We start from the raw sequence: 12,316 nt of genomic DNA, 5'->3' as shown, positions 1-12,316 counted from the left end.
TTTTATTCTGAAAATGCAATTCCTGTTCTTTGAATAGACTATAATTTTAAGATATAGCATATCAATGTTTTTTTTAAAAATCTAGGAAATTTATTTGCATATCTTTAAAACCTTATAAATTGGGATTGAGCTATTGAGCAAAGTGGTGAAGCTGAAAACAACTTTGTTGTAGCCTAGTCTACTTCATTTAAGCAGAAGATCTATTTTGCAAGGTTTCACTTTAATAGCACTAAGATTTCTAAAGGCTATCAAGGGTCAGGAACCTCTAGAGTGAGAAGCAGTGGAAGTAGGTACCTCAAAATGCCTCCCCCTGACATACTTTAGGCTGTAGACCCACATTTGAAAGTTTCTTTTTCCAATTCTAACCCCTTTCCAAGATGGCCAAAAGTAGAATTTTACCAAAGATATTTGTAATCATTTTACCTTCCCCATCTGATAAATTTCTAATATATTTCTTGATCTCCCAAGTATTTCCTTTCTGTAGTCTGACAGAATGTGTCTGTAGAAGTAGATCTGAAGCCCGAGGCGAAAGTTTTGTCAGATGTTCAGTAACTTTCGGAGGAGAAAGTCACCATACCTGGCGGAAAACTTTGCCTTAATTATAGATGGCACTAAATTATCTAAAAATATTTAGATTTATTAACAGGTGGAATTTTCTAAATAAGTTTTACCTTATTTCTCTGATACTATTGGATAAAATTCACCTTCAGAGATGAATTAATGAACAAATGTGATAACTTCTAACGTAGATTTTTTTAAGGAATTTAAAATGCAAAATGGAGTTTTTTACTGAATGTTTCTTTTGTAAAACGATTCATTGCCAAAAAAGAGCTAGGATCAGGGTAGGGGAGGGGGATATTCCAATCTCTTTAATTAGATAAGAAATTTGTCAGAAGGGGTGAAGCAGTGAGGAGAGTGGGGTTGAGAAAATGCTTGCATAACTCCGTTTTTCTTAGGTGTTTTGGTTTTTTAAATAGTTATTATATAATAATCAAAACATATTAATGCTAGTATACTTAAGGACACAAAACAACAGTTTTACCTTGAAACCAAATGCCAATTCTTCATACACATTTTTTAATTGCCAATTTTCTACCACATTCTTTAACTATCTACCAGAAAAGATGACCAGATCTCAACCAAACTTTGAGGGAAGTAAGAGCAAGTGTCCTAATTAGGGCTTTTAAGAGATCCGGTAATTAAGAAATTCAGCAAAAGGAGCTGTTGCATCTCAATAAAATTTTCTGCAGAAGTAAGAATGAGTGTTCTTGTGTACCCTGTTGGGGATCTTACAAACATATAGGGGAAGAGATCTCTAAATTTCTGTCATATCTCACCAAAATCTGTGAGATGTGAGTCCTAGACTGGAATTTCCGATCAGGTTTCAAACAAATTTGTTGGAAGGTAAGGAAAATGTTGGAGGTTTGCAGGTGACCTTCCAGATTAGACTGTTTGATTGCAACCAAAACTATTTTGGCTATTAGGTTATTTATAGCCAAACAAATAGGTGACTGAGTTTCTGAATGCAATTAAGATCTAGCAATTGTAAAGCATAAAATAAAAAACAACTCTTTTATAGAATATTAATGAAAATAATATGTTTCCACAAAATAAATTTTTCAAAGAATAGTAAAGAACCCCATCAAACCAAAAATGAGGAAAAGTTAAAACAAATAATCTACCAAGCTTATCATATGGTAAAATCTTGCCTAATAGAGGCAGGTACAGCTATCAAGGCTTACGTTATTTTTACCATAGTAATTGTTCTCCTACAATTCTTTTTCTTTCCGGTTTGCAGCCTTTGATGCGCAAAAAAGACCATCTTCAGTTAAGGAGAGGCTATTTTACATATTGTAAATTACTACTATATTTACCAAGGTGGTACAGAAATAACAAGAGTATTTCTCATTTTAGACTTACTGACCCTCTAATGCTGCTTGACAACATTGCTAAGGACCTGAGGACCAATACTCCAAGGAAGATATGTGCCAGTGACCCCCTTAGTGCCAAAAGATTTGTGCCAGTGACTTCCAGATTAGAGAATTATAAATATTGTTATGTTATTTATGTTGTGTTTTTTTTATTATTTCCTTGTGGATAATACTGTTTATTTTATATTGTGTGTTATAAATAAACTTACTTACATAATTTACCAAGCATGAAAATACCATAAATCAGCATCAATAAATAAATGAAATATAATTTGTACTTTACTGAAAAAATTGTAAATATTTTTACTTTTATAACTTTAACAAATCAAATAGTAATGACAATTTGATTACTAAATATCAGTTTTTGTATATTAAACTGACAATGCATATTCATTTGTATTTTTTTTAGTAAAGTCAAAATTATGTTCTGGCCTTGGGAAGGCATAGGGGTTTTGAGCCCTACTAATGTTAATTTCTGCTCATTTTGAGTGTCTCAGTTATTTATTGTAATGTCTGTTTGTTTTGGATTTCATTTATTTATCAATGCTGGTTTGTGGCAGTTTCAGGCTTGATATGTTATTTGATTTTGTTTTTGTTCTTTTTTGGTTTAAAAGAGTTTTTTACTTTTCTTTAAAAAACTTATTTGGTGGAAAGTTTTTCTTAATAATTTCTGTTGTTATATATTGACATAGTCTTTTCAGGGAAAAAGACATTAATTCTTTAAATCTTTTTGTTTAAAGACTTTTTAGTTTTCCTACTATATGTATGCTGGAGAAAAATTGTAAGCAATTTTTAAGAACATACACCCTTTTAAAAATCTGGACACAAATAGTAGTGTTTAATTTAGTTCCATACCTCCTCTATAAATTGGGACTGAGCATAGCTTTGAAGTTAAAAACAATTTTGTACTACTTCATTTAAGAAAAACATCCATTTTGCCAGAATTCACTTTTATAACACACATATTTTTCATGGTCATCAAAGGTCTGGACCCTTCAGAGGGAGAAGGAGTGGAGGTAGGTATTTCAAAATACTTCCTGGAACATACTGTAGCCTGTGGACCCAGCCCTCAAAATTTTATTTTCCTAACCTAGCCCCTTTCCAAGATAGCCAAAAGTAGCTAGGGTAGAATTTAACCTAAAATTCTACTTTAGCTACTTTTGCCTTTCTTGGAAAGGGGTTAGGTTGGGAAAATAAAACTTTCAGGAATGGGTCTACAAGCTAAAGTATGTCCCAGGAAAGTAGGCTAATTTGAAGTACCTAAATCCACTCCTTCTCCCTCTAGAGGGCCCTAAAATTAACCTACATGATGAGTCTATAACCTACCTATTGCACATTTGACAAAACAGCATTTACCTTAATTTTCATTTATCAGTTTCTTTTTCCCTGGCTTTTATTCTGAAAATACAATCCCTGTTATTTGAGTAGCCTAGAATTTTAAGCCATAGCCAATCGATCTTTTTTTCAAATTCTAGGAAATATATTTAAATATCTTTAAAACTTTATAAATTGAGCAAAATTGTGAAGCTGAAAACAGCTTTGTTGTAGCCTAGGCTACTTTATTTAAGCAGAAGATCTATTTTACAAGGTTTCACTTTAATAACAAAAAGATTTTAAAGGTCATGAAAGATCAAGAGCCTCTAAAGTGAGAAGAAGTGGAGGTAGGTACTTCAAAATACCTCCCCATGACATACTTTAGGCTGTAGACCCACACTTGAAAGTTTCATTTTCCTAGCCTAACCACCAGGGTGAAGTTATCTCCTGGCTCCCATCTCTGGGTTTATCTCCCTAACCTAAAATTACTTACCTTATAGTTCTTAAAATAGTTGCCCCCAATAATGTGGAGAAAAATTATTATGTTGCCCATGCCCCTTGACCATCCAGATATGGACCCTTCTCCCCCCCCCCCCCCAAAAAAAAAAATAAAATGCTGGAGCTATGCCCCTGGTCATAGAAGTATATGCCCTTGTAGAACTAACTTACAGAGGTAGTTGTGACTGGAGGACCACTCAGAATTCAGTCTTCGTTTAAAGATGTCCACAGATTCAGCAGTAACAGTTTTTTTCAGAGAGTTTATTCCAAGTGTTGATGATTCTTGAAGAAAAGAATTGAGCACGGACTCTGAATAGCGTAGGCTGCTTAACAAGCTTCAACTGATGACCTTTAATTCTTGAAATAGAACCAACAGTGGGAAATGATGCTGGGAGTGTATTAGCCCTCTTTAACTTACAGGTTAGAATGCCATCACCTTTATTTCTCCAGTATACAAGAGTTGGTAGTTTCAGCTTTGCTAGTCTTGCAGGATAGGAAAGTTCCTGCATGGCAGATATCAATTTGGTGGCATGTCTCTGCGCATCTTCCAACACATTTATGTCTTTTTTAAAATAAGAGGAGGCTGGAGACACCCCAACTTCAAGCTTAGGATGAAAAAGTTGAAAAAAGGATGAAAAAAGTCCCTTATACGGAAGACTGATGACTTTAAGGAAACAAGTGGAGAGAGCATGCTTAATCAGCCCAATGGTTGAATTAGCACCAGCAGCAGATTTATTAGCATGAGTGCTGAATTTTAGTTCCTTATCAATAGTGATTCCAAGATCTGACTCAGTATTTACAGAGAAAAGTGTGAGAGCTGAAAGACAATCATAACAAGAAGGGCTCAATTTGTCAAGGTGAATGACATGGCACTTGACAACATTAAATTTAAGAAGCCAAGCCTCAGCCCATTGATCAAGCAGTCCAATATTATTTTGTAGAAGGGTATGATCTTCACTGGACAAGGCTGGTCCAATGAGCTTCAGGTCATCAGCATTTTGTAACCACACAAAGAAGTTATAACCTAACATAACCTGCAAAATACTTGATTTTCAATTCAAACTGTAAAGGGGCCCCAAAAATATTTTTTTTTTTTTTGTAACCACACAAAGAAGTTGTAACGTAACCTAACCTGCCAAATACTTGATTTTCAATTCAAACTGTTTTCCTACCATTTCAAGCTTTTTAAATGCCATCAACAAAAATAGTGCTTAATTTTGCAATGGGTAAATTTCCAGTGGGCCATATAATTTACCTAGGATGAAAGTGAAAATATCATTTGATGCTTTTTTATGCTCTTTCATAATTCATGTAAGATATTTTCAGGGCCCTTTTAAGGGCTCAAGATGCTATTAGCCCTAGAAGTGATTATTGAATTATGAAATAGCATAAAAAAGGCATCAAATGATGTTTTCACTTTCATCCTAGCCAAATTATAGCACCACCTAGAAATTTATTGATTGATATATCTAATGATTTCAAAATTCTGTTTTTTAGAGTTTTAGTTAGGCTACTATTGAGTTGTGTTGCTCCTTATTTACAGTTTGTTAGCCTACCACATACTGTTTGATACAATTATTCTACTTCAAAATACTTGTTTTTAGTTAAATCTACCCAAGGTTGACTGTGTCTGTGATTAGGAATAACATGTGTATGTGGTTAGGAAATAACAATAACAATGTCTGTGATTGGGAAAGCATATATGTATATGCTTTATGATCATGTATCAAAGATTAGAAGGCATTTTCAGTAAATTTTTTGCAGTTCATATTATTGACTTATGAATAAAATAAACATACAACTCAATTCCTTTTTATGCTCTTTCCAAATATAATGATCATTTTTGCTGGAAATGAATTTTACCTCCACCCCTATATATACCAATTAAGGTATATATTTGCACATTGGTGGGGGGGGGGGGGGGGTTTGTGGGCAAAAAGTTTAAACTTACATCTCAATTTACATCAGAAATAAAATTTACCCCAACCTCGCCTAATGTGCAAATATATACCCTGAATTGGTATATAAATAGAGGTTGGGGTAAAATTCATTTCCAACAAAAATGATGGTAAAATTCTACCTTAGCTATCTTTGAGAGGGGTCAGGTTAGGAAAATGAAACTTTCAGGGGTGGGTCTACAGGGTAAAGTATGTCCAGGGAAGGTGTTTTGTAGTACATACCTCCACTCCTCCCTCTAGAGGGTCCTGACATTTGATAACCTTTAAAAATTGGTGTGTTATAAAAATGAAACCTTGCAAAATAGTTCTTCTGCTCATATGAAGTATAACAAAAAATTTTTCAGCTTCAAAAACTTTGCTAAATCCCAATCTAAAAGGTTTCAAAGATATATAAATACATTTCCTAAATTTTGAAGAAAAAAAAAACATTGATAGGACTTGATATTCTACTCAAATAACAGGAATTGCATTTTCAGAACTAAAGCCAGAGAAAAAGAAAATTATATCTGAAATTTAAGCTAAATTGTTTAAGGAAATCAAAATTGCCCTTTTTAATAGTCGAAAGTGAATGGAGAGTAATTGATCCCCCTCTCACGCCCACCATTTCCCCAAACACATTCAATCAAAGTTTAGAGCCATTTTGTTCAACGTAGTTGAAAGTTCTGGAAAGTATATATTTGAGGATGAAAACCCCACGAGAGCCCCCAGAGCCAAGGTTGTAAGTTATTTCTTGGGGGCATATAAGGTTTTTATAGTTAGAGTTGTCGTAAAAACTTCAAAAGGGGCTCATTCAATTGGGAATTGAGAAAGGGCTAGTGCCCTTTTTAATTGTCAAAAGTGGTTGGAGGGTAACTAACCACCCTCTCATGCATACCATTCCCCTACACAAATCCAACGAAAATTTTCCGATAGCCCTTATGTTCAACGTAGTCGAAAGTTCTGGAAATTAGGTCTTTGAGGGTGACAACCCCTCCCCCCCCCCAGCCCTCAGGGCAAGGGTTGTAAGTTATGCCCTGGGGGCATGTAAGGTTTTTATTGAAAGCGTTATCATAGAAACTTCATAAAGGCTCATTTGATTGGAAATTGAAAGGGCTAGTGCCTTTTTTAATAGTTGGAAGTGATGGGAGAGCAATTAACATCCCTCTCACGCCCACCATTTTCCCAAACACATCCAATCAAAATTTTGAGATAACCATTTTGATTAATGTAGTTCTCTACTGAGTTCTCAGTAGGGGCCTCCCCCAGGCCACTCAGCGCGTCCCCAAGTGGCAGATAGGGGAACGCCCTGCAGATATGTAGGGTACCTCATGGGTAGTGAGGCGCAGACCAAGGGGGGACCCAGTCTCTGGGGGTCTTGAAACATAGCTGGAGCACCCTCGTCTAGGGGCTTTAAATTCAGACGGAGGAGGAGGATGACCCCTCTAATGTGCACTGGGCAGGGCCCATCAGCATATGGATACGTCTCGTCAGTCACAAATCTTCTCCCAGCAATGGGTTAAATTGCTGGTGATGCGGGACACCAAAAGGGCGCACTATCAGTAATAGATACGGTCGGCTCCTGCTAGGGACAGAGAGGAGTGGCTTACCACTGTCCCGAAGCCAGCCAAGATACCCCTTCTTTAACTTTAATGATGAATATGAATAAGACATCAAATGTGAGAACCAGTGCTACCACGTCCGGGGTGACCAACGATAATGCGTTAAGAGCTACCACGTCCAGGGTAGCCGACGATTCGACAACCGTGAATCGCGCAAATACATCTACGTTGACAACTCCAACCCTGGAGGCTATTGTTTCTCCAAAAATAACTATGTCAATAGGTACCCTCAACACTAGAACCCCCGCTAAACAAAGAAAAATAGACCTGCTCCTAAGAGAGATAACACGGTACAGCTGGGACGTTATCGGTCTCGCCGAAACCCATCTTCCAGTCACTGGTGAAGAGAAACATGGAGATGTTACCCTTGTACTTTCGGGACGTAATGATGGGAAACATCGAAAAGATGTAGGTTTCCTACTGTCTAATAAAGCCAGAAAATCCTTAATATCTGTAACCCCCCTCACAGAACAGATCATCATGATACGCCAAAAAGGTTCACCCACCAACCTCACAATTATCCAAGTATATGCTTCGGATTCCAGCAGAGACGAAAAAGAGTCTAAAAACTTCTATCTCCAGCTTCAAAGTCTAGTTGATTCTGTCCCTAAAAAGGACACAATCTTTGTCATTGGTGACTTCAACGCCATCGTTGGAAACAACCACACAGGATACAAAGATGTAATGGGCAAATTTGGACATGGAAAAATGAACAGAAGAGGAGAACGCCTTATTGAATTCTGCAGAGACAGCGATTTAGTCATTACAAACACACTGTTCAAGCACAGACTTCGCTGTAAGACATCCTGCACCTCACCGGATGGAAAAACTTAATAGACTACATCCTCATGTCTAGATGTTGGAAAACGTCCGTCCTAAACCCAGTCACGCTAGCTGGTGGTGTTTTTGACAGCAACCACTCGCTTGTCATGTCTAGGTTCAAAACAAGACTTAAAACCACATTAAAGTTGTCTAAGAAATAAAAAATTTCGGAGCTCATGTTCAGCTCTCCAACTATCCTGTCTAAGGAAGATATTGAAAACCTGGTGACTAGCAGCACAAATATCATATGTGATGTCACTCATTCCACACTGGGTACCAAAAAAAACATTCAGGAATCTTGGATAACAGACGAGATCATCTCCCTCTGTGAAGAAAAGCACCAACTCATGAACAGGCAAGACAAAGAAAGTAGGGACCAATACAAGCAACTCAAACGAGCTGTTGAGAAAACCATCAGACGTGCTCATTGTGCTTTTATAAGGAAACCTGTCATCAATGTGAATCAGCCTTCAAGAAAGGAGACTCCCACAACATGTATAGAAGAGTGCGGGAATTGGCCAAAAAGAAGGACATCAAAGCGTGTTCCCTTCTCAACAAACATGGAAACCAAATACAATCCACAGATGGAATCCACTGTTGGTGGAAAAACCATTTTAAAAATAAACTGAATCCTGACATCCACCCAGACCCAACAATTCTCTACACTTTCCCCATAACCTTTACAGATCCAAGTCCTCCCCCTCTTCACTATGAAATAGAAGCAGCTATCAGAGACTTGAGATCAAACAAAGCTGCCGGCCCCGATGGAATCCAGCCCAAACTGCTGAAAGTAAACTGCAAACCACTCCTTGACCTTTACCACAAATTTGCCACAGCTGTTTGGGAAAAATGTCACTGCCCCTCACCCTGGTGCAAAGCCATGATAATCCCCCTGCATAAGAAAGGCTCTAAAGCTGTCTGCAACAACTACCACCCAATAAGTCTTACCAGCCATGCAGCAAAAATCCTCACAAGAGTCATGCTTGGGTGTATACAAGCCATTTTCTCAATGGTCATTCCAGAATGCCAAGCTCGGTTCTGACCTAATAGATCAACAATTGATCAGATATTCACTGTTTGGCAGATCATGGAAAAGCATAGTAAACTTGGCTGCAGCATCTACCACCTTTTCATAGACTTTAAACAAGCTTTCAATCGGATATGGAGAGAAGGTCTATGGCACATCCTTCTTCACTTTGGCATCCCATCCAACCTGATCTTGCTGATCAAAGACATATATAAGAAGTTAAGTAGCCGCATCATGACTGGAGAAGGACTTACCAAGAGCTTCAAAACCTCTACCAGAGTACTTCAAGGTTGCCTAATATCACTGGAGCTGTTCAATCTCTTCCTAACTGCAGCCCTCTCACTCACAGACAACCCACCTGGCGCCCTTGTCAGAGGAGTGGCGATAGACAAACTAGCATATGCTGATGACATAGACCTAATAGCCAAGTCCCTTCAAGAGCCACAATCTCAGCTAACAGAATTCACTCGTCCATCAACCTCTTTAGGATGGCCATCAACACCTCAAAAACGAAAGCCATACTTTGCTCACACAAGTTTGATTCACAGGTAAGTCTCAGCCTTCAGCTTGGTGGAGATGCCATTGAGTGGGTGGAAGGCTTTACCTACCTTGGGAGCTTACTTACTTCTGATAACAACCAACTCAAAGACATCAAGAGACGCCTGACACTTGCAAACTGCAGTTTGAAAGCTCTGATGCCCATCTTGAGAGAATAAGAACTTAACAACAACTCTCAAAACGAGACTCTTCTACTCCCTCATTATTCCAATCACCATCTATGCCTGTGAATCCTGGACACTTAGAACAGATGGTCAATGCCGCCTAGCTGCCTTTGAAACCAAATCCCTACAACGCATTGCTGGTATCACCTACCACAACAGAATCTCCAACTCTAAGCTTCTCCATAATCTGGAAGTCAAATTTACAATACTGGAAAAAATAAAATTACAACAACTCAAATGGTTTGGACATACCCAATGCATGGCTAGCACTTGTCTCCCAAAGATAACCTTTGATGGACGAGTACATGGTTCTTGCCCCAGAAGTTGCCCTCCAAAGAGATGGAAAGAAAACTTCTCACCCTACAACCTGCCACAACTCTGCCGCCTGGCCAACAACAGAAGCACCTACAGGAGGCATATCAATGAACTGGTTAAAGAAGAGGCCCCAAAATGACCTTCAAGGACGGATGGGACATAAGTCAAAGTAAGTCAAGTAGTTGAAAGTTTTGGAAATTATGTCTTAGAGGAAGACAACCACCCTCACAGCCCTTAGGGTAAGGGTTGTAATTTATGCCCTGGGGGATATAAGGTGTTTATAGAAAGTGTTGTCATAGAAACTCAAAAAAGGCTCATTCGATTGAAAATCAAAAGGCCTAGTGCTGTTTTTCATAGTCGAAAGTGATTGGAAGGCTTGAAATTTTTATAATAAAGATTGATGTGGGTATAATGTATGATTTTTTGTTGTTGTTTAGACCAGGGCACTTTGTATGGAAGGAGTTGTTGTAGGAACTTTGAAAAGGGCTCATTTGATTGAAAATAGAAAGGGCAGATGCCTTTTTTAACAGTCAAAAGTGATTGGAGGGCAACTAATCCCTCTCCCACCCCCACCCACCCAATTGCCATTATGTTTAAAAACAAAATTTTGCCTTAAGATTAAATAAAAATGCACTGTGTTAATGCTAATTCCCAATATGGCATCTCAGCAGTATCCCAAGAACAACTGACGGTATTATGTTTGAACTTTTGGGGCTACTTCTGTTCTTAAAATTTAGCCACGTCAAAATAGTGGAAGTGTATCAAAGCTATCAAAGAAAGTAAGCAGATTTTTTTTTGCAAATGGTAGGAAATTTTCCATTTCAGGTCAACTAGAGGAGGGATGAAACAAAATTAAACACTACTATTTGTGTGCCGATTTTTAAAAGGATGATGTTGTAGAAAATTGCTGATCTTCACAGGACAAGGCTGGTCCAATGAGCTTCAGGTCATCAGCATAGAGCATTAGTTTACTGCTGATAGCAAAGGGAGTATCATTAATGAAGATATTAAAAAGTGTAGGACCAAAAACACTACCCTGAAGAACTTCATTCAAAACATGTTTTGATAAGGAAAGAATGCAGCTGCCAGAGTCATCAAATAACTGAACACATTGAGATTGCATATAAAGAAAATCAAGGATCCAGAACAGGGTCTCCTCTTCAAGCTTGACACCATGTAATTTGATTGCAAGTTGTTTGTGACAAACTTTGTCAAAAGTTTTAGAAAAGTCAAGAAGAATCATGTCGGTAGGCACCCCTGCATCAAGCAACTTAGCAGTATGGTCATATGATTCAAGGAGATTGGCATTGATGGACCTTTCTGAACAAAAGCCATGCTGTGAGCTGTGCAAGACATTATTTGCTTCAAGACGTCTAATAGCTGCAGAATTGATTATTTTTCCAAGAACCTCAACAACTACTGATGTCATGCTGACAGGTTAGTTGTTTTCAGCAATTTCCTTTCTACCTTTCTTATATACTGGAATGATATGAGCAGCTTTCTGATCCAGAGGTAGTCTGGAAAGATTTGGAGATAACCAACAAGGATGAATACAACTTACCCAAGAAACAACTTCATGTTTCATGAGTTGTTCATAAAGAATCAGGGCAAAAGTCAAACTTTAGCATGAAGAACAAGTTATTGGGAAGGGGGCAGCCCTCCTCATATAATTAACAATTTCTATTTGTTTAAAGTTTTGATGTTGCTCCTTACTTTTAGTTGAAAAAAACTTTCTTTACTATTTAGTTTCTGATCGTTTTTCAATATCCCAGAAAATCTGGCTCCCTCTCCATGGAAAATTCCTTCTCCCCACAGTCAATACCTCCATGGAAATTTGTCCCCACATAAAATTCCTATCCCCCACCACAAAAAAATTGTACCAGACAATTCCTTGCAGACAGTTCCAGGTGAATTTTTTTTTTAGTGCACTTTGGTTTGGAAAAGACTTTCATTTGAAAAGACTGTTTTTAAAATTATTTCAGAAATCCCCTCCTCTATGGAAAAGTTATCCTGTAAATACCCTGTCCCCTAGTAGAAAATTGCTTCTGAAGAAAATTGTCTCTGAAGAAGAAAACTCCCACAGAGTGAATGTCTCCTGTGAAAAATCACTCTTCCTACAGAAAGATATTCT

The 12,316-nt window shown here is 37.7% G+C and overlaps 3 protein-coding genes across 5 annotated transcripts in view; 1 reads left to right on the top strand and 2 right to left on the bottom strand.

Annotated features, from left to right (window-relative positions):
- LOC148939988 (single-strand DNA endonuclease ASTE1-like) overlaps positions 1-12,316 on the bottom strand; it is a 64,622-nt gene that overhangs the window by 42,525 nt on the left and 9,781 nt on the right. The gene's annotated exons all lie outside the window — the stretch shown is intronic.
- LOC148939990 (protein CFDP2-like) lies at positions 7,333-8,133 on the top strand. Its single transcript, XM_089106048.1, has one exon. It carries the CDS (start codon positions 7,333-7,335, stop codon positions 8,131-8,133), a length of 801 nt encoding a protein of 266 aa, XP_088962174.1.
- On the bottom strand, positions 9,049-11,614 carry LOC148939989 (uncharacterized). The gene is made up of 2 exons (XM_089106047.1): positions 11,104-11,614; positions 9,049-9,164 (listed from the first exon to the last, which is right to left on the bottom strand). The coding sequence occupies exons 1-2, from the start codon at positions 11,612-11,614 to the stop codon at positions 9,049-9,051; spliced, it is 627 nt and encodes a 208-aa protein (XP_088962173.1).

This window comes from Artemia sp. Qi Xiang Cuo, chromosome 20 (genome assembly GCF_049724085.1).
Source record: "Artemia sp. Qi Xiang Cuo chromosome 20, ASM4972408v1, whole genome shotgun sequence".
Classification (NCBI taxonomy): Eukaryota; Metazoa; Arthropoda; class Branchiopoda; order Anostraca; family Artemiidae; genus Artemia; species Artemia sp. Qi Xiang Cuo.
The sequence above is the reverse complement of the archived record's forward strand: the minus strand, read 5'-3'. Positions and strand labels throughout refer to the sequence as shown.

What these genes read in the sequence shown, in the direction of transcription:
- LOC148939990 (XM_089106048.1), top strand. Translation starts at nt 7,333, where the DNA reads ATGAATATGAATAAGACATCAAATGTGAGAACCAGTGCTACCACGTCC.
- LOC148939989 (XM_089106047.1), bottom strand. Translation starts at nt 11,614, where the DNA reads ATGACATCAGTAGTTGTTGAGGTTCTTGGAAAAATAATCAATTCTGCA. An exon ending in CATTGGACCAGCCTTGTCCT is followed by an intron (nt 9,165 to 11,103) that starts GTGAAGATCAGC and finishes TTGATCTATTAG; the next exon opens with GTCAGAACCGAGCTTGGCAT.